This window comes from Ambystoma mexicanum, chromosome 6p (genome assembly GCF_040938575.1).
Source record: "Ambystoma mexicanum isolate Mex_15411 chromosome 6p, UKY_AmexF1_1, whole genome shotgun sequence".
In the NCBI taxonomy this organism is placed as follows: Eukaryota; Metazoa; Chordata; class Amphibia; order Caudata; family Ambystomatidae; genus Ambystoma; species Ambystoma mexicanum.
The window spans coordinates 1,264,986,023-1,265,013,024 of record NC_090935.1 but is presented as its reverse complement, the minus strand read 5'-3'; the positions used below and the strand labels follow the sequence as shown (position 1 = coordinate 1,265,013,024).

Genomic DNA, 27,002 nt, shown 5'->3' with positions numbered 1-27,002 from the left:
TGAGTAAATATTTGAAAGTTTTGAAAATAGAGACAAAAGATCTTTTCAAAAAATTAATTTCACGAAGGTGTCACATGACTATTGAGTCATAGTTCTTGCGAGTCATCACTAAAAACCAACCGGTGCCGTAAAAGTGCATGGTACCCTAATATGGGGCACTGAGTGAAAAATCCCTACACATGAATAAAGCCCACATCATGCTTTCCCACCATTAATGTGACCGTGAGAAACACGCACACCAGTAACCCACTATGGCATTATCTCTTTTGTCCAGCGAAGCGGGTGTGAGCAGTCTGCCGGCAGTTCCAACTTGCTGGTAATATACCAGCACGGTCCTCGGGGCCTCCTTTCATTGTTTTGGTGTGGTGGTGTTTTAGCGCATCAAGCACGTTGTTTCCCCCTCTTCACCTCCTACTGCAGCCACTTCCTGGTCCCCACTCCTTCCCGCCTCCCTGAACACCCCCCCCCGATTGGTGCATACTACAAACCCTTCTGGACTACCAGCCAACTGCTCTCCCCGCTCGCTTATTTTGTCCAGCGAAGCGGGTGTGAGCAGTCTACCGGCAGTTCCAGCTTGCTGGTAAGATCCCAGCACGGTCCTTGGGGCCTCCTTTCATTGTTTTGGTGTGGTGGTGTTTTAGCGCTTCGAGTGCGTTGTTTCCCCCTCCCCCTGCAGCCATTTCCTGGTCCCCACTTCCACCCGCCTCCCTGCCCGCCCCCCCATTCCCCTCCCCACACTGGGTGCTCATCTGGTCTTAACTGACCCTCCTAGGCAGCCACCTGCCCGGCAGCCCCCTCATGGCTAAAGGCCCCTAAGGCAAAGGGCGGCTCCCACGGCTGCGGCTCCTGTTGTGCCTGCAGGTGTCTGCAGGGGTCTCCCTGGTCAGTCCCACTAGCCTTCCTGTCTACCCCACCTCAGACTATTAAACACAGCTGTGCTGTCCCCTTTGTTGCTGTAATACGCACTGCATCTGTATTTAAAAAAAATAATAATACATTTTGCGCTGTGTATAACTAGGGCTTTTCTCCCCTTTCAGGATTCTCAAACTTAGGTGGCTTCTCCACATGTTGCTGTAATACGCACTGCTTCTGTATTTTAAAAAAAATATTGCGCTGTGTAAAACTAGGGCTTTTCTCCCCTTTCAGGATTCTGAAACTTAGGTGGCTTCTCCACATGTTGCTGTAATATGCACTACTTCTGTATTTAATATGTTTGCGCTGTGTAAAACTAGGGCTTTTCTCCCCTTTCAGGGTTCTCAAACTTAGGTGGCTTCTCACCGGTTCTAAAGTTAAGCATTCTGAGCTCTTTAACCCTCAGAGTGTGTCCTATTGCACAACTTGATTGCTGCTCGCTATCTTGTCTGCCTACTCTCGCCGGTGTCTCCCCCTCTCCCACTTACTCTATGGTGCTCTCTGTCTCTCCTATCTTCTCTAACTGCTTCTCTATCGACTATCCTGCTCTCCTCACTAAATCTGGTAGGAAGAAATTTTAAAAGGACATCCTGGTCTCCAACCCAGGCCTCCCTATTGCTGACACCTACACCAGTGCCTGCTCCAAGAAAACTCACCGACATCCTCTTTGTCGTGCCTTCACCTGACTTATGGACCCTTCATATGGTCTCTGTGCTCTCTCCTTTCTCCTCTTCTCCCATTAATGGTGGCACCTGTTGGGAGGTCCTCCTGGCTTCCTTCCACTCCTCTAAGGTCATCATTAATGTTTACTCTAATTGGACCTGTTATATAGTGACTGTCTGTGTTAGTCTGCCATATGTGAGTGTGTGATGTCACGTGGAATGTTGTTGGGTGAATGAGGAAACCCTGATCTGAGGGTTCCATACTGAGGCAGGCAGTTAGAGCTCCCCTGCCTGGGTGATGGGGCCAGTGCTGATAATACTCCATACTCCTGTATTTACCTTCATGTAACTGTAACTTAAGTACCTTGAATAAACCTAAGATTTAACCCAAGTTAAGCCTGCAAGTCACTTCGCAACATTGGCGACGAGTTGATCTACATAGAAGAACCTGCGCATGAAAAAAAAGAAGCTGAAGTTGAAGGAGCCTGTTGCGGGGGGGTGCAGTATACAGGAGGACACAGCGGAGATCAGCACTGCCCCCACAATACAAGTAAGAGACCCATCACCCAGGGTTAAGCAGGGGAAGAGCAAGGAAGCCCCACTTTATCAGGGATCAACAATAGTGGGAGGCCACGGGGTTAAAGTATGAAGCAATATGAAGATGAAGTAGCCCCAGGTGGAAATAAGCTAAGCCTGTTAAAGTGGGAAAATCTGGTTGAGAGGTTCCACTCACGTTCCACAGCTGCTCAGGGTGTAATAAAATAAAGGAAGAAGCAGCTAAATGCAATGGACTTGTGGAGAAAAAGGGGCGAGGTAATGGGACATGCAGCGTATTTACAGCCCCACTTAGCAATACCTCGGACATGCAGCATATTTACAGCCCCACCAAGCAATGTGAGTGTCACTAAGAAGTGAAGCGGACTGTCGCAGTAAGTCCTTCGAGAGCAGTATGCCCTGCAAAGTAACTCTCAGGTGGAGGTAAAATAAGTCTGCTGAACAGGAAAGTGTCTGCCCAAAAACTACAGTAAATCGTGTGTTCCCCAAAAGTTAGAAGCAGCATGTGGGAGAGAAGAAACAGAAATATGCATAGGGGTGAATGAAGAAAGAGCTATGCTACGTGGGTTTGGTTTAAGGACTTGTGTGCCGAAGTGAAATGGTGCCGTTACGTCGTCTCACCCATGGGATGTGACCGTTGGGTAGCAGGGGCTCAGCGACCCTGCACTACATGTAGGTGACTAATGACGTCACATTAGCCTCACAGGGTCTTGGCGAAAGTATGGAACGAAGATTTCAGTGTTCCATGTGTGGCGCGTAGTGCGTTAGCAGTTGATACGCTTTGCAGAGCGGAGGTTGAGAAAAGAACCTTTAGGAACTAACGTATCATCACGTGATAGTGCTACGTAGCGGCATCCGGAGAGCGTCGGATGCAAATTGCTACTGCATGGATGAGTGAACAATGAAGAGGAATGAAGAGCCATCCACAGAGTATATTCAGAGAGGCTCTACTCAGTACGGAAAGGGAATAAAGTCTTCTTCGTTTCAATATGCAGCAATCGTATCTAGGCACGATATGAAGATGAGCAAGTGCTGCAGAACTGTTGTGCTTTACCGTGACGCGCTGCAAGAAAGAAGTTGGGCCGGCGTTAGGCAGCATTTTCAATAGATTCTAGAGGGCATGGAGCGTCATAACAAAAGACGCGACACAGCATCCTCCAGAAGAATCAAGAGGTTATAGAGCTGCACGGTAAGGCATTGCAGACTTGGGGTCCATGGTCAAGATGCAGTGTTTTGAAGGGGCATCGCAGGATTTTGTTAGTTACACAGCAAAAGAGTTAAAGAGGGTCAATGCAAGCAAAGTCAAGACGACATGTATCCTTTTTAAGTGAAGTACTGTGTGTTATTACTGTGCGTTAGATATAACATATAGAGGATTCGCAGGTTAAGGGTGTGGACTACCCATGGACTATTAGTGTTATTCTTTCTACACAATGTAACATGCAGTTTAAACTAGGTTGTGCTAAATGTGTGTAGTAAGTGATTGAAGTGTGTTTGTGCCTCCATGAAGTGTGGAAGATTGAGCTAACATAACCTGTTGAGGATTTTCAGGTGTAGGTTGCTAACAAGCAACATGGACTTTTAGGAGCATAGTATTTGTCTTAGGGTCCAGAGAGGACCATGGACTTCTAGGACAAAAATGTTGGTTAACTTAATTACACCACAGTTATAACATTGCATAGTGAAATGTAAAGTGTCTTAGCCTGATTCAGTTAAAATTGGGACTGAAATAGATGCACAAGTATGGGAATGATGATGGTGTGGGTCAGGCAGTTACTGATGTGTATGTGTCACCATCAGTGTTAGAATGAGGTAGCGTCTGATGTGAATGACACTGTGGTAGTACTTAGAGGTAGCGCCTCTGATATGTGGGTCAAGGTAGCGCCTCTGATGAGTGTGGCTCAATGGGTATTTTAGGGAGGTAGCGCCTCCAGTTAGGGTGACAATACATTTTTGTGTGTGAGGTAGCGCCTCTGTGGTGAATGTCACTAGGGTTTTTTAGGGAGATAGCGCCTCCGGGTCTTTATGTGAAGAATAGTATTAGAGAGAGGTAGCGCCTCTGATGTGCATGGACGTAAGTGTATATGAGGGAGGTAGCGCCTCTGGTGTGTGTCATCAATAGTGTTAGCAAGAGGTAGCGCCTCTGATGTGAATAGATGCAAGTCTATATGAGGGAGGTAGCACCTCCGGTTTGTGGAACATAGTGATGTGCGTGAGGTAGCGCTTCGGCCAGTGTAAAGTAGGACAGGTACCTCAGTGGCTGAGTACCAGGTCAGAGTGTTTCCACAATTGTTTAAAGGAGGTAGCGCCTCTGTAAGTGATATTTTCATATATGTGGTCGTGCTAAAGTCTGTGTCTCATCCAAATTGTGGGGTGTGGCATGGCAGTCTCTATCAATACTGCATTGGGTTGTCTGTGGTCATTTGCCGGGTACGCAGATGGATTTGGGATGTCTGGCCAGTGTCTCAGATTTGTCTGCAGTATTTGAATGTATTGGCTAAGTAGGTCATACCCAACAGGCTGAGTCTATTTGGTGTTTGAATGGGTGAATAGTATTGCGTCGTCGTGAGTGTGTCTGTTTTTGGTTTGGAATTAGATGCGTGGTCTGTGAGGGGTTCAGAATATTGTCATGTTGTGACTGTTTTGTGCATGCGTGTGGGTCTAGTAAAGGAAGGAGATGTGTTACGTTGTGACTTTCTGCGTGTGTGTGGCTTTGGTAAAGGAAGGAGATGTGTTATATAGTGACTGTCTGTGTTAGTCTGCCATATGTGAGTGTGTGATGTCACATGGAATGTTGTTGGGTGAATGATGGAACGCTGATCTGAGGGTTCCATACTGAGGCAGGCAGTTAGAGCTCCCCTGCCTGGGTGATGGGGCCAGTGCTGGTAATACTCCATACTCCTGTATTTACCTTCATGTAACTGTAACTTAAGTACTTTGAATAAACTTAAGATTTAACCCAAGTTAAGCCTGCAAGTCACTTCGCAACAGGACCGTCTTGGTCCAAGGCCCTCAGACCAACCTTCACCTCTTTGATAGACGCTTCCCGTGCCCCATCAACTTCCTTTCTTCTCCTGCGGTCCCCCCTTTCCTCCGCTACCTTGCCTTCCCCCTCCCTCTCTGCCCCCTCCCTGGCTCATTCTACACCTCTGCAGGGCATACCACTGATCTGTACCCCTCCCCGGAAGTCCTTCAAGGATGGCAACCTTCTCCACATTGCCACTCTTAACTCTCGCTCTGCTGTCAAACATTCCTCTGATATTGTAACGCTCACCTGATTCCCGTAGAGGCGCCGGTCTTGACTGGGCGTATACCGTATCTTCAAAGGTGATGTGTAACACACGGCTGGCTCTTTGGGCTGGACCTCTGTGCACTGTATGTCTGACTCGAAGGGTAAGATGTCTGCAGATAGAAAATATGGGATTAAGGAACTGGGTTATTGAATGTCTCTCTCTTCTTCCCTTTCTCTTCTCCTGTAGAACCCCAAAGGTTAACGCTCTCACCTTAGGTAAGTGAACGCCGTGCTCTCCATCTGCCTCGGGGCAGGGTGCTGTAACCAGTTTCTTCACTGGATAAGGGGAGCAGGCCTCTTGACTTCAGAGGACTGCTGTCCGTCGTTTACTGCACGAACGGTAAGTTTCGAGTAATTCTAATGTCTTTAAAGTCTTTAGTAATGATGTTTCTTGTTTTGCAGGGTTCCGGCGATGGCGGATGACGGGCTGAAGTGAGTTGAAGATGGAGCCCGTGTGATGAATAGAAGCGCCTGGAAGCACGTAAGTAAGCGCTTGTTGCCTGCTTCACGATGCGCTCTAACTGTCTTTTTATTTTGCAGGTACAAGTTCGGAGCGGCTGCAGGGTGCCAGAATACCCACTGGGTTAGATGTGGAAAGGAGTAATGGCACGTGAGTATTAAAGTTCCCCAATGTCTTTAAACGCACCTTGTTTTGTCTTTCAGATGCGGGATGCAGCGCCGAAGGCCTCCGGAGCGTGCGAAGAGTTGGTAAGCTTTTGTCTTTCAGATGCCGGAATGCAGTGTGAAGACCTCCGGAGCGCACGAAGAGTAGGTAAGCCTTTGTCTTTCAGATGCCGGAATGCAGCGCGAGGCGTTGGTGACAGCCGATGGACCAGGTAAGTGAAGAGCTGTCACTGAAGAACGTAATGCTAACCTGTTCTTTCTTGTCTTTATAGGTGTTGCTGAAGACTGGATTCAGGATGGTAAGCCTTTTTCCTTAGGCCCAGGATCAGATGCAGAAGACACGATGAGCGTTCTGCTGCAGAGGATGCAGAATAACGCAAAGCAAGATTCATCCATCGGGTGTGGTTTAAATAGCCTCCTGTAGCGCTTAGGTGTCTCCTTCCACAGCCACGCCTAGGTAAGAAAAGAGTTCCTGCTTTCCAGAAGAGTTCCAGTGTTCTGAATCTAGGGAGTGGCTCCTGCCCCACCCAACAGGAAAAGTAGTTCCAAACAGAAGAGGATCAGAGGCTCAACTGGCAGGCAAGTAAGCAGCATGGTCTGCTGCAGGTAAGTCCACCCAAGCATTATGAGCCCGGCGCTTCCAGCGCTGGGACTGGGCATATTTATGAGCCTGGTGCCACTGGCGCCAGGACTGGGTCCAAAAGGTCCCAATTGGGACTGGTTGGCACTCGAAACCTGGGTTATGGATCTGCTTCCAAGGGAGTTGGGAAAACCCTGACCTTTTGGAAGCAGAGATCATGACAGATATCTGCCGCCTTCTTGAAGAACTTAACCTTGATGTCCTCGGTCTCACAGAGACATGGTTCATGGCCAGCTCTGTCACCAGCTTTGACACGCTCCTACCTGACGACTACAAGATCCTCTCTGCGCCCAGGCCCAACAGATCGGGTGGGGGTGTTGCCCTTGTCTTCCCTGAGTGGATTCCTGCCTCTGTCACTCCTACGCAGACCTACTCCTCTTTTGAATGCCTCACCTGCCGGCTCTCTCTCTCCCCTAGCCATTCCCTTACTGTGACTATCATCTATCGGCCACCTCGTCAGATTTCTTCCTTCCTCTCCGAGTGTGTGTTCCTCTCCTCCTCACTCCTGGCCTCAACCACTCATCTCCTCCTTCTTGGAGACTTCAACATCCACCTGGATGCCTCCTGTCCTCCCTCTGGACTCTTTCATGATTTCTGCAACTCTCTCTCACTCACCATTCTCCCCTCTGGCCCAACTCATTCCGCAGGGCACACTCTCGATGTTCTGATCTCCTCTGACCTTCCCCTCTCTGTCCCTCTCTCCACTCCTCTCTCCTGGAGTGATAACGTTCTCATATCCTCCCACCTCACCCTCCCCACCCCCCAGCCCAAGCTGCCACCCACCTTCTCAGTCATCCGACCCATGAAGCGTGTGTCAGTTGAGGCTTTCGCCACCACCTTCTCACCCCCTCCTCCCCCTTTGGCTGACTCTCACCCTGACACAGCCCTCTCCATGCTCCAATCTTCTATATCTGATACTCTTGATATCCTTGCCCCTGTCATGAGAATCCGCCTGAAGCCCAAAGCCAAGTGTAACTCCTGGTATGACTCCGATCTCGTCACCCTAAAATGCAAGTGCAGGGAAGCTGAGAGGAAATGGCGTGCTTCATGTTCATCCTCTGACAAACTGGCCTGCCGCCTACTGCAAAGGCAATACCGGCTCTCCGTCCTCACCAAGAAGAGAGCTCATATCCAAGCCAGCATCTCTGCTGCATCTAACAACTTGGCTGAACTCTAAAATCTGCAAGGAACTAGCCAATCCTGCCGCAATCTCTACCTCTTCTGTACCTTCCCAGGCCCTCTGCCTGGCACTGGCTTGTCACTTCATTTAAAAAACGCAGGACATCCTGTCCTCACTCTCCTCCTATCGCCTCCCTCCCTTCCTCACTCCCTCCCTCCCTCCATCCATTCCCTGCTCTTCCTCTGGCCCCTCTGCAGCCACCCCCACCCTCCTTCTCTGCTTTCCCCTTTTCTCTGCAGACAAGGTTTCTAGACAAGTCCGATCTATGAAAGTCTCCTCAAAACAGGTTCACCCTTATTCCTCCAAAACTATCAAGGACCATATTGACTCCCTGGCTCCTGCCCTGGCTGATTTCTGCAATCACTCCTTTGCCACTGGAGTCTTCTCATCCCCCCTGAAGCACTCCCTTGAGCACCCTCTTCTTAAGAAACCCTATGCCGACACCTCCTGCCCGGCTAACTATCGCCCTATCTCCAGCACTCCCTTCCTGGGCAAGCTCCTGGAGAAACAGGCCATCTCCCAGCTTAATCCCCACACTGAATCTGTTGGTTGTCATCATGACCTTCAGTCTGGCTTCAGAGCTGCCACAAGCACGGAAACTGCTCTTCTGAACATCCGTGAAGACCTGCTCTCCAACCTTGACTCCAAAATCCTGTGTGTCCTCATCTTGCTTGATCTCTCTTCTCCCTTTGATACTGTTAACCATGCCATCCTGGTCAACCGTCTCCGTGATAACCAGGGTATCACTGGTCAGACTCTGGCGTGCCTGACCTCTTTCCTCTCCGACCGACCCTCCCAGGTCCAACTTGGGTCCTTCCTCTCCGATATCTTTTTCTCTAACTGTAGTGTCCCCCAGGGATCTAACCTCCCTCCCTGTCTGTTCAGCCAATACCTGGCACTCCTAGACCACTGCATTGCCGCTCTCTGCCCCAATTTTCAGTGCTATGCGGATGATACTCAGCTCATTTTCAGGCTATCCTCGGCCTCCTCCTCTCCTTCCCTATCTCTGACTGTCTGTCTGCTATCCAGGAGTGGTGTGCCGCCAATGACCTCTGCCTCAATGCCAGTAAGACTGAGATTTTACTCATTGGCACACCCACTCCCTCCTTCCCTGCACCTCTCTGGCCAGGCTCTCTTGGCCCTCTTCCTGCTCCCACCTGCAAGTCTAAAAACCTCGGGGTCATCTTTGACTCCACACTCTCCTTCTCTCCTCACATCTCTGATGTCTCTAAGAAGTCACACTACCAGCTACACCTCCTTAGAGGTATTCTTCCTTTCCTCTCCATCCCCCAGAAGCTCACCGTCTCCAGAGCCCTGGTTCTCTCTAGGCTGGACTATTATAACAGCCTCTATCTAAATCTGCCTGCCTCTACTCTCCGCCCTCTGCAATTTATCCAGAACAGGACTGCGAAACTTGTCCTTGGCCTCAAGCCCAGGGATCGTATCTCTCCAGGACGGAAATCTCTGCACTGGCTCCCAGTGGCTGCGAGGATTAAGTTGAAAACCCTCTACATTGTCAACAAGGCCTTCTGGGGCCTGTGGCCGCATTACCTTCAACTCTCTCTTCCCAAATATCTTCCTTCTCGAGCTCTTTGCTCATCCGCCTCCAACTCCCTCAGAGTCAGTCGCTTCTCCAAGCAACGAGCTAGTAGTAGATCTCTCTCCTCAGCAGGGGCCTCCCTCTGGAACAGTCTTCCTGCCTCCCTGAAACTTGAGAACCATCTCCGGTTTCCGGAAGCACCTCAAAATCTTCCTCTTTGCTTCTGCTTTCTCTCCCCCTCTCTCCTGCTGAATTCCTGGTTGAAACTGCACTGGTTAACCTGGCCACCCGTTCTGATCTCGGGCCCAGGCACGCCTGCACTGCCTCCCTGGCAACCCCCGCACCTGGGAACGGTTATTCTGTATCCCTACAGTCCCCCCCACTAGCACTTATGTTGCTCTTACCTTGCACTTGCCACCATCTGGCCGGTTTATTTATCTTATTTATTCTACTATCCCATGTACTGCACTTTTCCCTTACCCCCTTCCCATGCACTTGCACGATTTGACTGACACCTGGCCTAGTAGGATCATTGTCTGTCTTCCCTCTGTTCCCCCTCCCTTACCTCGTCGTGCCTCAAAACACTTGTCTATAGGTGCGTTATAAATGCCATATCATATCATATCATAAGTCAAATGTCCCTTCTGGAATGTTGAAGTGTATAGGTCTCAGTAAGCTTGACCAATGGTTGTATTCAAGGTGACCAGTCAGTAATCCAAATCATATAAGTACTAGAAAACTATACAAATGAGAGAAAAAAATGATATATGAATGTTGAGTACATTACACAGTAATGTAGGAGTTCCAATGAGTTAAAAATCTTACCTTGTAGTCAATAAATTATGGCACGAGTGTTTAGCTCGCTGTGTAATGGTATGGAGCATCAATAATGAACACACCATTTATGGTTAGTATTATAGTGAAGATCCTATGGCGAAATATAAATAATTTAAGGTATGCTGTATCCAGACTCCTATTCTAGTTATTCTTCCATATGTTGTCTATGGTGTTAAATTGAGTTAATGATTGTTATTAATTATATAATACTGACAAAACACATGTTTTAGTGTTATATATGCAAAAATAATGTCTATTACGAATTGCAATGCTTCTCAGATTGCTTATTGGTTAAGGAACAAAGTAAGCTTAGAGAAACTGAAATCCCAAAGAATTAGACTTAATATTATAGTGGTTTTACCTTTATAGTGGGTTCAAATCCCAAAACTGTTTTCTAGTGGAGGCAGAGTAACTGCACAGCAAAGATCCTCTCTGTATTCAGTCGCAATCACAAATGCAGCAAAAGCAACTATTTCAAAATGGAGCCCGGAACATCATGACGTCACGCGTAACGTGATGCGTGACATCATTAGGTAAATAAAACAAACGCAACGTCATTTATAATAAAATACATTGATTGATTACTATTTAGAATTTGTAACAAGAGTACATGGATTAAGCATCATGCTAAATTAGATTATTAGTGAAGTGTAGCACGAATTTTGAAAGCACCTTGGCCCGTTCAATTTGATCAGCTGTAACTGGAGGTGAAGTTGATAGCACATAAGGAGGCACCTTGGCCCGTTCAATTTGATCAACTGTGGCTGGAAATGGAAGCACATAAGGAAGTTGATGTTTACAACTTGCTCAAAGCATATTAATGCACCTATAAAGAGGTATCATTATCAGATATGATTGAAATTAAGAATTAAGGTGAGAGAAAAAGAGGATTTCAGTGCCCTATAAGCAGTTTTGTATTCGGGAATAAAATATCATATGGGAACATTTTATGTTAATATAGTCTCACTTTTCAATGTAATGTTCAGAACACGTCACTCGAATACAGTATCAATGGTCAAATTGTCATCAGCCTATAGAGATGTTTACTATAATTCCAGTCTTATTTAATACAGTCCATAGTGGGTTACTGGTGTGCATGTTTCTCACGGTCACATTAATGGTGGGAAAGCATGATGTGGGCTTTATTCACGTGTAGGGATTTTTCACTCAGTGCCCCATATTAGGGTACCATGCACTTTTAAGGCACCGGGTGTTTTTTAGTGATGACTCACAAGAACTATGTATGACTCAATAGTCATGTGACACCTTTGTGAAAGTAATTTTTTTTAAAAAATGTGTGTCTCTATTTTCAAAACTTTCAAATATTTACTCAATGGGTTTTTCCCTTTTCTTGTTCTTTATTTTTATCCCACTTTTTATCCACAACTGACTCCATCTCTCCAACCCTGGCCTGACGTGTGACACTGTATGGTATGATTTATTAATGTATTATTGATAATTTTCTTGCAATGTAATTACAATTCCATCATCTGTTATGACCATAAATATTTAATGGCACGAACTACATTGGGAACCAATATACTATTGCCCATTTTGTTTGACCTTAATATGCACAGCCTTGACAACAACCCGGGTTCGAAACATGTGTCGTCTGTTTTCTATCACTGAAGAATAAATACAATATACTTCAAAATTTGATTTCTTGGATTATTGCAATATTTGGATGGACTATTTACTAATCTCACAAGAGACTGGCTTTGAGCGCGAGACACTCTCCCAAAACATATTGTCTGTGTACATTTATATACAAACTATGTGGGAAGTTTGAGGGAGCTGGCTATTCTCGCTGCCAAGTGACTTTTCTGATGTTTTAAAATTGCATGTTTGCTCCCAGAGTGGTGACTAGCGCACCTACAGAGATTGATCCCACAAATAAAGAATGTGCACTTTTTTTAAATATAATAATTTGGTTAGTTGATATAATCAACCTTTCAAATCTTAACAGACATAATTATACAAAAGGCAAATACAAATAAAAATTCCATGTATATATCCATGTTACATCAAACATTTTAAAAGTTACTCTCCAAACATAATTCTAACCATTAGCCCTCTCAATTATGTAATAGGAGGTTCAATATAGCAGGTTCAGATTGACAGTTCTTATTGATTTTTAATTGAGAGAAAATTGAGTCCAAATAATGAACTATCGCAACTCTAACTGCCAATTTTGTGCTAGTAAAAATACGCTGCCAAATCTGATGTGTCCATTGAGCAATTTGTGATAATTACATTTTTTTTAAATTGTTGTTGTTTGTGATTTAGCATCGGGCACATCATTATACAATGCTGAAGAGTCTCTCTTTGTGAGCTAACTTTACAAAACCGACAATAGTTCTGTTCTTGAGGGATTTGCTTTCTTCTCGCCATCACATCCTGGGTATGCCATAAATTTAATCTAAAGCGCAGATAATGTTTGTGTATATTTGGTGATAGACATATGGTCAAATAATCGGCCATTGTGTGATATTTCTTGTGCCCAAATAATTTGACATAAACATCCTTAAAAGAGGAACAGCTGGTCTGATTAGTAACCCAGTCGTGTTGTTAGATTTGCACTATTAAATTAAATTATGCACCATTTACCTTTCATCGAATTAAATAGTATAAAGCATTCACTATTTAACTTTTGCCCTGTTCATAGTCTAACTTATGCACAATGTACCATTGCCCTTGCTAACAGATTCCACCTTACAAGAAATAGGGTCTTCAGATTTGATGTTATAGTTTACATATGGTGATCTGAAAAACGCGCTTTTAGGAATTTATCATTCATTAAAAAAAGCTCTCTGTGAGAATCATTCATTTTGGACAGACTTGGGAATCAGATGGTATCTCCGACAAGCGGAGGGAGGGAGGCAGAGAGCTCTGCTCGCAGGTTCTTTAATCCGAATGAAACCCAGCCCTCTACTGGCTGTACATTTCGCGAGACTTGCTTGGCGCCGTGACCCCCATGTGAGAGAGCGGCTGCTAGTAAACACTCCCTGCAGCTCGGAGACATGGCTTCCCGTTTGTAAGAAAAGGAGAAAGGCAAAAGCAGGGATTCTGCTGTGCCCCTGCGTGTGAACGGCAGCGAAGATGGCATCCCTTTGCACGGTTACACACTGACTACAGCCTGCGAGGCCACCGATTACCGCACATGTAAAAGAGGAGGACGACTGGACGAGAGGAGTTTCACAATCAGTAAGGGGAAAGAGGTTAATTGCAGGATGTGGATACAGGTTCGGACCATTGATGGAAAAGAGACCCGCACCATAGACGACTTGTCCCGGCTCACAAAGATCGAGGGGCTCAGATTGAAGATTCAGGAGAGTTTCAACGTAACGCCTGGTCAGCAGCGGCTCTTTTACCGAGGCAAGCAGGTAAACAATATCTCCGCACACAAGCAGTTGTATCGCAAATCTACAGCAGAATAGCTACATCGCCACTGGGAAGAGAAATCAATATCCAACCAAAAAACGCAGCCGTTACGATTTTTAATCCGGACATGGGTGTATGTTGTGTTTTGGTGGTGGGGCTGTGCCCTTCCATTGCTCGCATGCTTCTAAAGGGGGGGGAGGAGTCGAAGGGCAATTTGCGTTTTGGCTCGAGTATTGTTAAATTCCAGGCCACGTTCTGGAAACGGCAGCGGTAGTGTGGGTCTGTTGACAACCGCCCCTTCAAGCACTGTCACGGGACGGTGATGTTTACGAAAGTGTAGTGGGTTCGGGCGGTGGTGTTTAGGAAACTTGTAATGGGCTGGGGGCTTCCTCCCACTTGTGGGGCTAGTCCTCGCCTTCCAACTATTGGAGAAAGAGTGGAGGGGAAACTATCCCATGATGAATCATGGAGGGGGTGGTAGAGGAAGCGTAGTCTTAATGTATGTAGTTCGGAGAGCATCATTTATTCCCCGGAAGCGACGCTTTATGGCCGCCCACCGGAACAGTAGATACTGTGTCCATGGGGACGGACAACCCGTGGGTTGAACTAAACACAAATCCAATCCTGCCCCAGTCGCCATGTGGCCACACACTGTACTCGGCTGCTTCTGTTCCACCCTTCCTCTTATGCAGAGACGCGCACAATTGGCGTCCGTTTCGTGCGCATTAAACCCGTGCTTAGCAGACCATAGTCGCAGTTTTGCAACGGCGGTCGACAGGACAGGAAGCAACTTTCTATTACATTGATTGCAAGCCTACAACAGGAGGCCAATGGTTGGTCAAACGTAGTCCGCGGGTTAGAGACGGAGGGTGAAAGCCGCCGCGACTGCGCGTGGAAGGGAGGCCGACACGCTTCCACAAAACAAAAAAACGGCTTTTATTTTAACGGTGCAGCAAATGGTTCCTTAGATACGCCCATAATACCCTAGAAAGGTGTAACGCTTTTAACGACAGTTGTCTTTGTTTCCGTCGTAGGCTCTTTGACGTCAGGAGAGCCGTTGTTTATAGAGCGAGGGACTGGCACGTGACTACTTAAATCCTTGCGGCGTGGGCTATGTACTGAAAATGGGGGTGGAGGAGGAAGCCAAGTCGCCCTCACTAATTTCTATTTGAAAACGGGTATTATGTGGGGTGGGGTGGACACATGCATGCCATTACCACCATGCCCCTCTTCCTCGTCCCAGTACTTACCTCTGAGGCCCCTCCTCTACTAATCTCTTCACTTTCTTTTCTTCAGAGGTATAATACCTCCCACTTACCTATTAGCCCCAGTAAAAAAAGAAATCCTGCTCTTCCGCCAGGAATCGTTCTTGCAGTGCCTGTCACCAGAGAGCACTGTCTGCTGGCTCCGTGAAAGGGCCTCTGACAGGGTGACTGGTCCCCTTCAGGGGAGAATCCAGCATTGCAAGAGCCCTGCTACTTCCCCCCCACAAGTGCACATTGAAAAATGAATGTTAAACTGACACAATCATTCCTGCCCGCCATGTGATAACTTGAACTGAGTCAGTTGTCACTACAATCGGTGGTGGAAAGAAACTCAGTGATGCTATTCGGGAAACTTCTATTGGAAAACAGCCCCAGGCTACTGGCAGCCATTAAAAATGAGTTGACTGGGGGACGCTGCACAGTCCTAAACCATTGGTCTGCTGACCAAGTAGCTAATCTGTACATGATCCAATGCTGCAACCAAAATCTGATTGAGAATCCAACAACGATCCACAAAAAAATGAATGAACTAGACTGGATCAAAACATGCGAGCAAGCAGCAACTTACAAATTGACCTCGCAATTTCCCTATGTGCCCCAGAAACTACACAAACTGCAACCTTTTGTGGGCAAATATCCTAACCGAAAGTTGAGGAACACCTTTATAAGAGCTCGCCTTAATCTGCTGCACGCCAATGAAATTCTTGCCATTCGTGGGCAGTCGACCTCAAATAAATGCAGATTCTGCAAAAACCTCAACGAGGTCGAGACAATGAGGCATCTTCTATCATGTCCAGGAGTGGAAAACATCAGGCAAGCTTACCTGAATCCTATCCTGGCCTCAGCATACATCTTTGACGAAGACGTCTGGTGGTCAAGACTAATCGGAGGACAGAAAACAGCGTGGGTAACAGCCACAGCAAAAATAATGCACTTAATCCTGGCTTCGGCTGCCAAAGAAAGGTAGAGAAATGTAAAAAAGAACAATTCTTGTAAAAACCTTGAGGGTTAACTAAGTATATAAAAAAAAAACGGCTTTTATTTTAACGGTGGAGCAAATGGTTCCTTAGATACGCCCATAATACCCTAGAAAGGTGAAACGCTTTTAACGACAGTTGTCTTTGTTTCTGTCGTAGGCTTTTTGATGTCAGGAGAGCCGTTGTTTATAGAACAAAGGACTGGCACGTGACTACTTAAATCCTTGGGGCGTGGGCTACCTATGTACTGAAAAGGGGGGTGGAGGAGGAAGCCAGGTCGCCCTCACTAATTTCTATTTGAAAACGGGTATTCTGTGGGGCGGGGTGGACACATACATGCCATTACCACCATGTCCCTCTTCCTCGTCCCAGTACTTACCTCTGAGGCCCCTACTCTACAAATCTCTTCACTTTCTTTTCTTCAGAGGTATAATACCTCCCACTTACCTATTAGCCCCAGTAAAAAAAAGAAATCCTGCTCTCCGGCCAGGAATCGTTCTTTCAGTGCCCGTCACCAGAGTGCACCGTCTGCTGGCCTCATGAAAGGGCCACTGGCAGAGTGACTGGTCCCCTCCAGGGGAGAATCCAGCATTGCAAGAGCCCTGCTACTCCCCCTGCCAAAAGCACAGTGAAAAATGAATGCTAAACTGACACAATCATTCCTGCCCGCTATGTGATGACTTGATTCTACCCTTGGCTGACCTCTTTCCTTTTGAATCAACCCTTCCAGGTACAAATGGGTTCTTTTCTCTCCTCTACCTCACTCTCTACCTGCGGCGTCCCTCAGGGCTCTATCCTCTTGCTGTGTGTTTTTTTTAACATTTACCTTGCCCACCCGATCTTCACCTTCTCTCCTCACTTTCAGTTAAAAACGTTGTATTTATGTTCGCTTTTGAAGCGACCGCAAACATAAATACAACGTTATTGTGTTGGAAAACGCTGCGGTTTTAAAACCGCAGCGTTTTCCAACACAACCGCGTGTGTTTCTGCCTGCTGTGGCTTTCACTTTGAGTGAAAGCCACAGCAGGCAGAAAAACACGCTGTTATGTTTACATGCCGCGTAGTGTTTCTACCTGCAGCTGATTTCCCATTTGGAGCCCGAGAGCCCCAAATGGGAAAGCAGATTCAGGCAGACACAACGCGGTTGTTTTCCGCAATGCCGCGTTGTGTCTGCCTGAATCTGCTTTACCATTTGGGGCTCTCGGGCTCCCCACGGGGAGACAGAGAGCCCCAAATGGAAAAGCAGATTCAGGCAGACACAACGCGGTTGTTTTCCGCAATGCCGCGTTGTGTCTGCCTGAATCTGCTTTACCATTTGGGGCTCTCGGGCTCCCCGTGGGAGCCCGAGAGCCCCAAATGGTAAAGCAGATTCAGGCAGACACAACGCGGTTTTGTTGGAAAACGCTGCGGTTTTAAAACCGTAGCGTTTTCCAACACAATAACGTTGTATTTATGTTTGCGGTCGCTTCAAAAGCGACAGCAAACATAAATACAACGTTTTTAAAGCTGCGGTTTTATTTCTACGTTTTCCGGGCTCCTCCAGCCCGGAAAACTTAGAAAAAAAACCGCAGCTAGAGCTTATTTTTTGTAAAAAAAATAAATAGCACTTACCGAGATTCAGCTGCAGCTTTCCTGCTCTGGTCTCCGGTCCGCGTCCTCTGAGTCCCGGCACTAATGAAGGGAAAGCCACCCAGCGGTAGACTTTGTTTACTACAGCTGGCTGGCTTTTCCTTCATTAGTGCCGCAAAAGCGAGCACAGGAGGGCCTCCATTTCACAAAATGGCTGCGCCCCTGTGCTTGCTTTTTCGAATTTTGAGCTTGAATAGCTAAAAATTTTACATAGGAAGTTTTAAAACGGAGGATGCTAGTATTTTTTTTTTATGTGGCCTATCTATTTTTGAAATAACATTTTTTACTAGAGCATCCCTTTAAGCTTCCCTCCTTTACCCCCTCGCCTTCCTTTCTCATTCCCGATTGTCTGCTATTCGTGCATGGTGTTCTGCTAATGATCTCTGTCTTAATACCAGTAAGACCGAGATCCTTCTCATTGGAATCCACCTCCCGCCCCCAGCGCCCTGACATTGTTCCCCTCTACTCTTTCGGTCCCCTCACCCTCTTGTGAGGCAAAAAATCTGGGTGTCCTCTTCGACTCTGCTCTCCTTCTCACCTCATATCGCTGACCATGCCAAGAAGGCTCACTTCGAGCTTCACCTCCTCAGAGGCATTCCCCCCGTCCACCCCCAGAAACACAATGTTCTAGAGCTCTGGTTCTCTCCGGGCTAGACCACTGCAACAGCCTCTTCCCTCAATATGGCTCTCTCCTCCCACTTCAACTAATCCAGAACAGGACTGCAAGACTTATCCTTGGCCTCGAGCCCAGGGACTGTATCTCTCCAGCTCTAAAATCTCTCCACTGGCTCCCAGAGGCTGCAAGGATCAAATTCAAGACCCTCTGCATCATCTACAAGGCATTCCGGGCCTGGGGTCGCGCTATATCCAACTTTCTCTCCCTAAATACCACCCTGCTAGAGTCTTTCAGTTCTCTAACTCTCTCAAGGCCAGATATTTCTCCAAGCAGAGAGTGAGGGTAGATGTCTATCTTTGGCAGGAGCCTCCCTCCTGAATGGCCTCCCTGCCCCTCTGAAACTTGAGCCTGATCTCCTTAAGTTCCAGAAGCTTCTCAAGACCTTACTTTTCTCCTCCTTGCCGTTCCCCCTTCCTTTTTACCCCCCCTACTGCTACGATTGGCTGCCTGGTCCCTTCTGAGTCATATAGGGGCCAGTCCCTCCCTCGACCAGTCTGCCTCAGCATCCCCCCTACCAGCACTTGCCTTCGGGCACCTTTCCCTGACTAGACTACTGAGTCTTTGTTCACCCCCCCTCGCACTAGTACCCATATCCCTTTCCCCCAGTGCACTTGCCTTCCAGGCTCTCCCTAGCACTCACCCAGCCCCCTGGGGCCCCTTTCCTCCTGCACCTCCCACCTTACCTTGCCTTTGCTCTGACCTGCCCCTCCCCCCGCACTTCCTAAAACTTTTGTATGATGATGTTTAATTGTCCTGAAGGAGGGCACAGATTTCAGGCCGCTAACTGGTGCTTCGCGTGTGCCTTCAAAAGAGAAATGCCCCCTTGCAGTTCTTAATACTGAAACGTAACGTCTTGCCCAAAACAAAGGTCTCTTTAATGGGCCATAACTTGTACAGCCATACACTTTAAATTCCCTGCTTGAAGAAAGAAAGTGATAAGCGGGGCTTACGAGGCCTGCAGTGTCTAGTGGGCCCCTGAGAGGTGGATATTTGAGCGTTGCAACTGGCAGTTGAGAGATTCCTCACTAGGACAAACAAAAAGGGACACAGCGTTGCGGAGTGCTGTGACGAGTGCTGTTTCACTGTTGGACTTTACCTGTGGGACCCATCTGCTATACTGGACAGTATGCTTCAACTGGATTCCAATCCTTAAAACATCTCATAGAGACATTATGAAACCTGATCTAACACTATCCATCTTGTTTTGTAGATATCCTTTGTGGTGCTTGTTTACAACGAGAACACTAACAAACAATTAGAAACAGCTAATCTCTGCAACCATTACTTGCACCCGCTATAAAAACAGGAACCCCCTGTTTTTGCACGCTTTGCGGAGGGCTGTGACGAGTGCTTTTTTGCTGTTTAGTGGGTGTTGCTACTCTCACGCTTAATTTTTGCTTTTTCCTCAGTTTTTTCAACCAGCATTCATCACTGTACCATAGCTCCCAACCACCAACAGTGAGTTTCATGTCTAGCATATGCTCTCTGAAGACAGCTATGCTCCCCACTAAAGAAATCAGCAAACTTCTCAATCACTCCAAAAGTAATTGTAATTGTTTATTCATTCATAGTGTGTGCCTGGCCCGGAGGCATCTGGGCGCAGAGCAGGTTACAGGTTACACATGACAGAAATGCAATCGGTCAGACAAAGATATATACAAATGAACATATGATACAGATTACAGGAGATATGCTATATACAGTAGTACAGGAGCATCCCGGATGTGTGCAGAAGTGAGGTCTTACTAGCAATATAGGGAGTGCAGGCAATTCTTTACCTTGGATTTGAAACATTGAAAGGGAGATATGGCTCTGAGCGAGTCTGGGATGGAATTCCACAGCTGCGCGGCTAGGACTGGGAAGCTAGCACTAAAAGTTTGAACTTTGGTATTCTGAGACTATTTGTTTGGACTTTTCTGATGGGGCGTGTTGAGGTATGATTGGAAAACCTGTCCGTAAGGTATACTGGGGCCTTGTTGTAGAGGCATTTATGCGTGAGATTGAGTGCTTTGAACTTGATTCTATCATTTATGTATAGCCATTTGATGTTGCGTCTCATGTGAGAGATGTGATGGGATTTGGGAATGCCAAGTGCTGCCCGAAAGGCGTTGTTCTGGATTATTTGCAGTTTGGATGTGTTGCGTTTGCTGGTGCCAAGGTGTAGGGCATTACAGTAATCCATTTTGGAGAGGATGAGGGCTCTGGCAATTGTGATGCAGCTGGCTGTGGACAGGAAGGGTTTGCAGGCATGTATCAGTTTGCATGTGTAGTTGGAGGCTGAGGCTGTGTCGCTGATTTGTTTGTTGAGGTTAAGGCCTCAGTCGAGGTAGAAACCTAGGGTTTTTACCCTGTTGGATACTTGATTGTGATGCCGTCAATGATAATGGAATGGTAATTGGTGGAGAGTTTAGCCCGTTTTTTTGGGGACCCAACTATGAGGAGCTCAGTTTTCTCGTCGTTCAGGCATAATCCATGGGTGGCCATCCATAGTTATATGATTAGGTACATTTTGTTGATCATGGATGTGTCCTTATCGTGATTGCCAGAGATGGGGATGGGAATCTGGGTGTCGTCAGAATAGTTAGTATATGAGTCGCCCAGATTATCGAGTATGTCGAACAGGGGCTTAGTAAAAATATTGTAAAGGGTGTGGGAGACGCAGGAGACTTGAGGTACTCCACATGTGATGGGTACTGGTTCAGCTGCAGCTGCAGGGTACTGGTTCAGCTGCAGCGATCGGTGAGAAGATCTGCATGGTCCTTTTGTCTAGGAATGATCTAATCCAGGTGGTGGCATCATTTGAGAAGTGGGCAGCTGATTGGAGGTGGTTGCAAAGGACATTATGGTTTACCAAGTCGAATGCGGCGGATAGGTCAAGGAGGAGGAGGATGGATGCATCGCCTTGATCCTTCCGATTGTCTAGTTGGTTCTTATGGCCTATAAGGGCCGTCTCTGTCCCATGTCTGGGCCTGAAACCCGATTGGCGTGTACCCAGTAAATTATTGATCTCCAGATATGCTTGTCCAGGATTTTGAAGAGACAGTGGACGGCCTATAGTTGGTGGGGATTTCAGGGTCTAGGTTGGGCTTTTTTATTAAGGGTAGTACCCAGGCGTCTTTGAAATTGGAGGGTACTGAGCAAGATTTGAAGGAGGTGTTGATAAAGGTGGAGATGAATGGGGCTAAGTTTCTTGCTGCTTCTTTAATGATGGTAGCTGGGCATGTGTCTCCCAGGCATTTGGATAGTTTTAGCGACATGATTATTTTCTCAGTTTCTGCGATGGAGAAGGACTTGAAGTTAAATTGGTGAGTGGGTGGGGTTTGTTTGGCAGAGGTTTCTTGCAAAATGGCATCTTGTGTGTCCAATGCAATTTTGTGACGGGTGGCTTTTTTTTTGTTATTGATTTTGCCTTGAAGTAGGGTGATTTTTTTGCAAAGTGCGTTTTGGATGTCTGTTAACCAGGGTTTGTTTTTTATGCATGAGTCTTTGGGCTTGATACGGGTTTCTAACTCCCTTCGTATGGCGAATATTTCTGTCGTATTGGAGTTGGCTTTTTTGATTCTTTCATTAAATGTATCTTTTTTTAGTTTGGATAATATCCTTTTTATATTTGGTGGACAGTTTTGTGAGAGAGAGAGCTTGTTTTGCGCTGCAGGATTTCTTTTTCATTTGTTCTCGGCAAGTCTTTTCTCCAAGAGTAATGTTTTAAGGTGGGGAGTGAACCAAGTGTTGAGGTGAGCCAAGGGTTTTTCTTTGCTAAGCTTGAGTGGTGCAATGGTGTCGATAGCTGCGTTGGTGGAGTTATTGTATAGATGCACTAGGTCCGTGGGGTTAGATTGGGGGTTTGCAGAGTTGATGATTGGATGTAGTAGAGGCAAGAGGTTGGAGACAGTGATGTTTTTCCTGTTTCTGGATAAGGCTGGGGGGCCCATGGGTCTATCTGAGTTGGTTTGGGGGTTGGGCTGGATGGTGAATGAGATCAGGTTGTGATCTGTCCACACACAGGGTTCAGAGTTAGTTATAGATGCTGTGCAGTTGATGTCTGCTGTCCAATCTAGGGTTCGGCCTTTTGAATGGGTAGGACCGTTGTTCCTAATGGTGAGGCCTGCTTCTGTGATGACATTGGATAGGATGGTGGCGTTGGTGTCATTTGGATCGTTAAGGCCTAGATTGAAATCCCCTAGCATGATGGTTTGGTAATTTGGTTTGGTATTGGAATTGAGAAGAGTTGTTATGTCTTCTTCAAAAGTGCCTATTGATCCTGGGGGGCGGTATATCAGGTGCATGGTGACAGTTCGGGAGGCCGAAAGTTGGAGTTTGACTGAGAGTAGTTTATCAGAGTCGAAGGGGGTTGACTCGATTTCTCTAATATCAAGCCTAGCTTTGCAGATAAAGGCTATGCCTCCTCCTTTTGCGTTTTCTCTGTCTTTTCTGATGATGGTGGAATTCTGCGGAATGGCCAGGGAGAGGGCGGGTCCATCTGCTTTGTGGAGCCAGGTTTTTGTTATGGCCAGGAAATCGAGTTGGTTGGTTGTAATGTCTGCTATTTCAGTTGAATGGGCAACTAATGATCTGACATTGATAAGAGCGCTGCTAATTTTGGGGGGGTTCCTTGGTGGTTTTGTATTTGTGGGGTTTCTGAGTGGGTGATGGGTGATATTTGGTTTGGGTTGATTTGGGCTTGGGGTTGTTGGCGTGTGTCTTGGGTAAAGTGGTCATTGGGTATGTGAGTCTAGAGCCTAGTCTGAGATTTCTCCATTTGGTGGAGCAGGGTTGGTTAGGCTTAGGTCTGCTTGTAAAACGGATGATCCATTGGGTAGGTGTTAGTATCTCGGACGTGACTAGGGAGTCTTTGCTAGGTGCGTGAGTGGTGAGCAGTGTGGGCATAGTGAGTGTTGGGGGTTGGGTAGTACTGATCAGGTCAGTGGGTGGCGATGAATTCTTCCAGGGTAGCAGGCTATAAGGTGAGTTGATGATGGGTATGGTGTTCGCCAGTGTGCGGGTGGGTGGTGGAGTGAGGTGAAGTGTCTTGGGTATGAGATTAGCGTTGGTGCTTAAGAGGAGTGTCATTAGACATGAAGGTTTTGGCATGGAGCTGAGTCACTCCGAGAGCTGTAAGTTCCTTGAGTCTTACTCGAACTACTGGCTTCTTCGTTCACAGTCATTACTGATATTCGAGGGTTCTGCACCATTGATTCCTCTGTTAAAGCTGCCAGTAAACCTGCTGCCAACAATTCCACCTTTGCCCCAGCAGCCAAACGTCCTGTTAAGCTCTCCTGTGCCGGCTCGTCACTAATCAATGTATCTACTCCACCGGACTCCATTGCTGCTGATGAATTTACTTTGTCAGCTGTTAGCCTGACTCAAACTCCTGCCTTATTTCACCACCAAGCAATGCAACCTCAACTCTTGGCTGACACAAATGTCATGAGCGTTGACGCTAATATTAAATCTGTAACTATAGTTCAAGTACATAATTTCCACCTGCCTCCTTCCATCTCTGTACCACGTGGAACTGATGCAAATAACTAGGCAAATGTTAATCAAGACTCTGACATCGCCTCCACTGCCTGCCCAATTGCTGTCGCTTTGACTGAAGATGCCTCCTCACTCCCCGTTTCGCCACACCCAGCTGCTATCTCTCAACCCCCTTTTACTTCCCATTCTAATCCCCGTCTAACTAACTTGTTTCGATCTCCCATTATGTTGGCTAACTCTACCCGTAACTCATCAGCCCTTTTAATCTCCTTTGCCAATACTACACCTCGGAGACCGATCTTCTTACCATCACATCGGCCAATCTCCCCGCAAGCTCCTACTCCTCGACTAATAGAACTGACGCTTCGCGCCATGAACACAGCTTTGTTATTTTTAACTAAGATTTTTGAAAACTTAGATGCCAAAATCAATGCCCAGACTACAATGAGAAACGCCTAGGAGAGAGATGCATGAAATCTTTCCCATGTAGTAGTCCTGTGTCTATGACCACAGCTTTAGACTAGAACAGCTGTGTGTGACGCAGGCGGGTTGCCAAATGCCCGTAAGAGAGCTACAACGCTGAATGGATTGAGCAAAGCACATAAGCACAATCTTTGTGTGAATTTGTGACGTTTGGAGAAGAAAGGTTTTCGTAAAGGTCAGATTCACTGAACTGAATAAAGGGGATCAGCAGAGAGGACGGTAGCCGTCTGCAACCATCAGAGGATTAACGGGATACTAGATGATTCTAAAATAATAGTGAGCAAAGAGGATGCTGTGACGTCCCCACTCTTTAATTTGAAAGAGCAGCGGAACACAGTGTAACAAGAAATTTCAAGACCAAACTGGTTGTTGACTGACGGAAGAGCCAAGGTACAAAAATATACCTGAGTGTTCAGAGCCTGGAAGGGACACAGCCCATAACATCTATACTTCCTCCAACAATCATTAATAGGACATGATGTCTCTCCCCCCTTCTTTTCTGAAGCAAGACATAACTGGTACTTCACTTTTTGTCCTGATGAAAGTTGGATCAACATAGAGGCAAGATCTGTTATGCCCTGCCTAGACAACCGAAACACGTGTCGACTTTTAAAGCTTTTAAAAATTTTACATACAGACGGATACACCTGTATTTATGAAAGGGTGAAATAAACATTGCTATATTCAACTATTTCAGATGGTTATAGATGTCATCATGTTTTGTAGTAGTTAAGAGAAAAGCCTTCTATGAGAGTATGTATGTGTGATGGGATAATTGACTGTGAGCAACATTTTATAAAGGAAAATGGATCAAATATGTTGACATTTTTGTGGTTGAAATAAATGAATGTTTTGGGTAAATAATGGAGTAGGAGTCGATCTACTGGTCCAGTGTGAGTTATATTTACAGACTACAATGATGCAGCTCTTAGGACGCAACTCACATACACCTTCATTGATCCCTTCACTGAATTTGATTGATAGCGAGTCACCATCTGACTGCAACCAAAATGCAATATCGGTGGAAAGAGGGGTTACGCTTTCTGAGGAAACCTCCATCTCTTTACCAGCTTCAACCGCCTCTGTCATCGTAGTCCCTGATTTTCAACCTCCGGTCGAGCACCGCTCCCTCAATCTTTAACAAAGCAAGCATTCATCATCTTTGCCACAACGAAAAAAGTTGTTAAACCTTGCCAGATCTTGAAAAAAAATACGTGATCCTCTCTGAACTCAGTTCCATCAGGCTCGCAGCAGTTTATTCAGTCTCCAACTTTGCCAAGGAAACCAACTAAAATAGCTAAGACTGCCATCACTAAGAAATATGCAACTTTAGCATGAGCCAAACGAGACTTGCAGAAACAACCTGCTAATTGTGTGCCTGCTCTGGTCACCTCCAATAATCTGCAATATGGCCCGTTGGATGATCTCCTACAAGCTGTAGAAGTCTTTGATCAAAAGGCACTAGAATTTGTTGACCACACACTCAGTTATGCCTACTGCACCCGACGCTCTCTATGAACCCTTGCATTCCCGGAATAATGATTTCTTGACCTTAGAGCAAAGATGCAACAAAATTTCCAAATCTGTTGTCCTCTTATCCGCTTTACCCAAATGGTGGAACAGGCATGACAAGTTGGCAGTGCAACCCTGGAGCTTGCCCAATCCAGCCCAGAAATCCAAATGGCCACCTCATCAGCGACCTACAATGCCTACTACTAACCTCGTATTCGGAATCCAGTCCTTTTTTTATCAAGTAACACCAGTGCAATGCGATCCGAACCGTCTGTGCAGGAACCAGCACGTAAACAGAATGAGACTCAACATGCTATCCCATCAAATCGCCATTTAATTCTACAATGCAAAGGTTGCGCTTACCCCGCTTATGATCTAAATAGAACAAGTGTATTGAACATCTTTAGCGATGTTCAAATCCTAGAAGATCTTTGTTCTTCAGACATAGCAGAAGTAGAGTTCTTGTATGATGAAGATTTGTCAGTTGCAAGACTCTGGGCCTCATTCTGCCGTTGGCGATAAGGGGTAACGGCACCAGTAAGGGTGCCGTTAACCCCTTACTGCCGCATTACGAGGTCCTTTAGCGGGTCCTGCTAAGGGTGGCTGGTTTTACCAGGCGCCCTTAGTGGGAGCCGCTAAAGGACCAGGGAGCTAATAAGGGGCCTGTTATTAGCTGCCTCCCAATTCCCATTGAGCCCTATGGGGGCTCAAATGGGAATGGGGATGGGTAAATTGAATGAGGAATTACCGGATCCTCCAAGGTTGGAATGGCCCGGTAATTCCTCATTCAAGGAACCCGGGTTTGGAGGCAGCCATGCTGCAAATAGCGGCATGGCTACCTCCAAATTTGTAATGACCCCCTCTGTATTCAATCGGTATAGTGCTTAACACTATGTGGCAAGCTAGAACTCAAATCTTTCAACTAGCTTTTATTCTCATTCAGGACAAATCATCGGCTAAAACTAACAAGTCAGAACCTCTCAGCTGTAGTTTTGTCACAAACCACGACAACTCTCTTACCTTGCCATTAAAAGTAACCTGCACTTGAGGAGTTTTCAAAATTCTTAGGCAACTAGAAACTGCATCAAATTCAAATTGTTCGTCTCAATCTCACCACTAGTCCAGACTCATGACTCTCACATTTGTAAATTTGCTAGTTGGAACACCAGGGGCTTCAAGCATCTTTTACCCTCCACTTCTAATCCGCTGACACCCTATTATGACATTGATGCCCTCCAGGAAATGTGCTTAACCTAGCCCCTTATTTGGGACAATTATAATATCACGCTATTTCCTGCTAAGAGCTCAGCTCGAGGAAGACCAATGGCTGATCTATTGGTTGCAGTAAAAACTGTGCAA

At 46.4% G+C, this 27,002-nt stretch overlaps 1 protein-coding gene across 2 annotated transcripts in view; it reads left to right on the top strand.

The window, feature by feature from the left end:
* Nucleotides 1-13,120: 13,120 nt before the first annotated feature.
* The window catches only part of UHRF2 (ubiquitin like with PHD and ring finger domains 2), a 1,897,232-nt gene continuing 1,883,350 nt past the window's right edge, over nucleotides 13,121-27,002 (top strand). Inside the window, exon 1 of one of the 2 annotated variants that reach the window (XM_069625927.1) lies at nucleotides 13,121-13,625. In XM_069625927.1, coding sequence (XP_069482028.1) covers nucleotides 13,473-13,625 — 153 coding nt within the window. In that variant the 5' untranslated portion in view covers nucleotides 13,121-13,472. The remainder of the gene's footprint in view (nucleotides 13,626-27,002) is intronic. The other variant, XM_069625926.1, reaches the window with a different exon arrangement.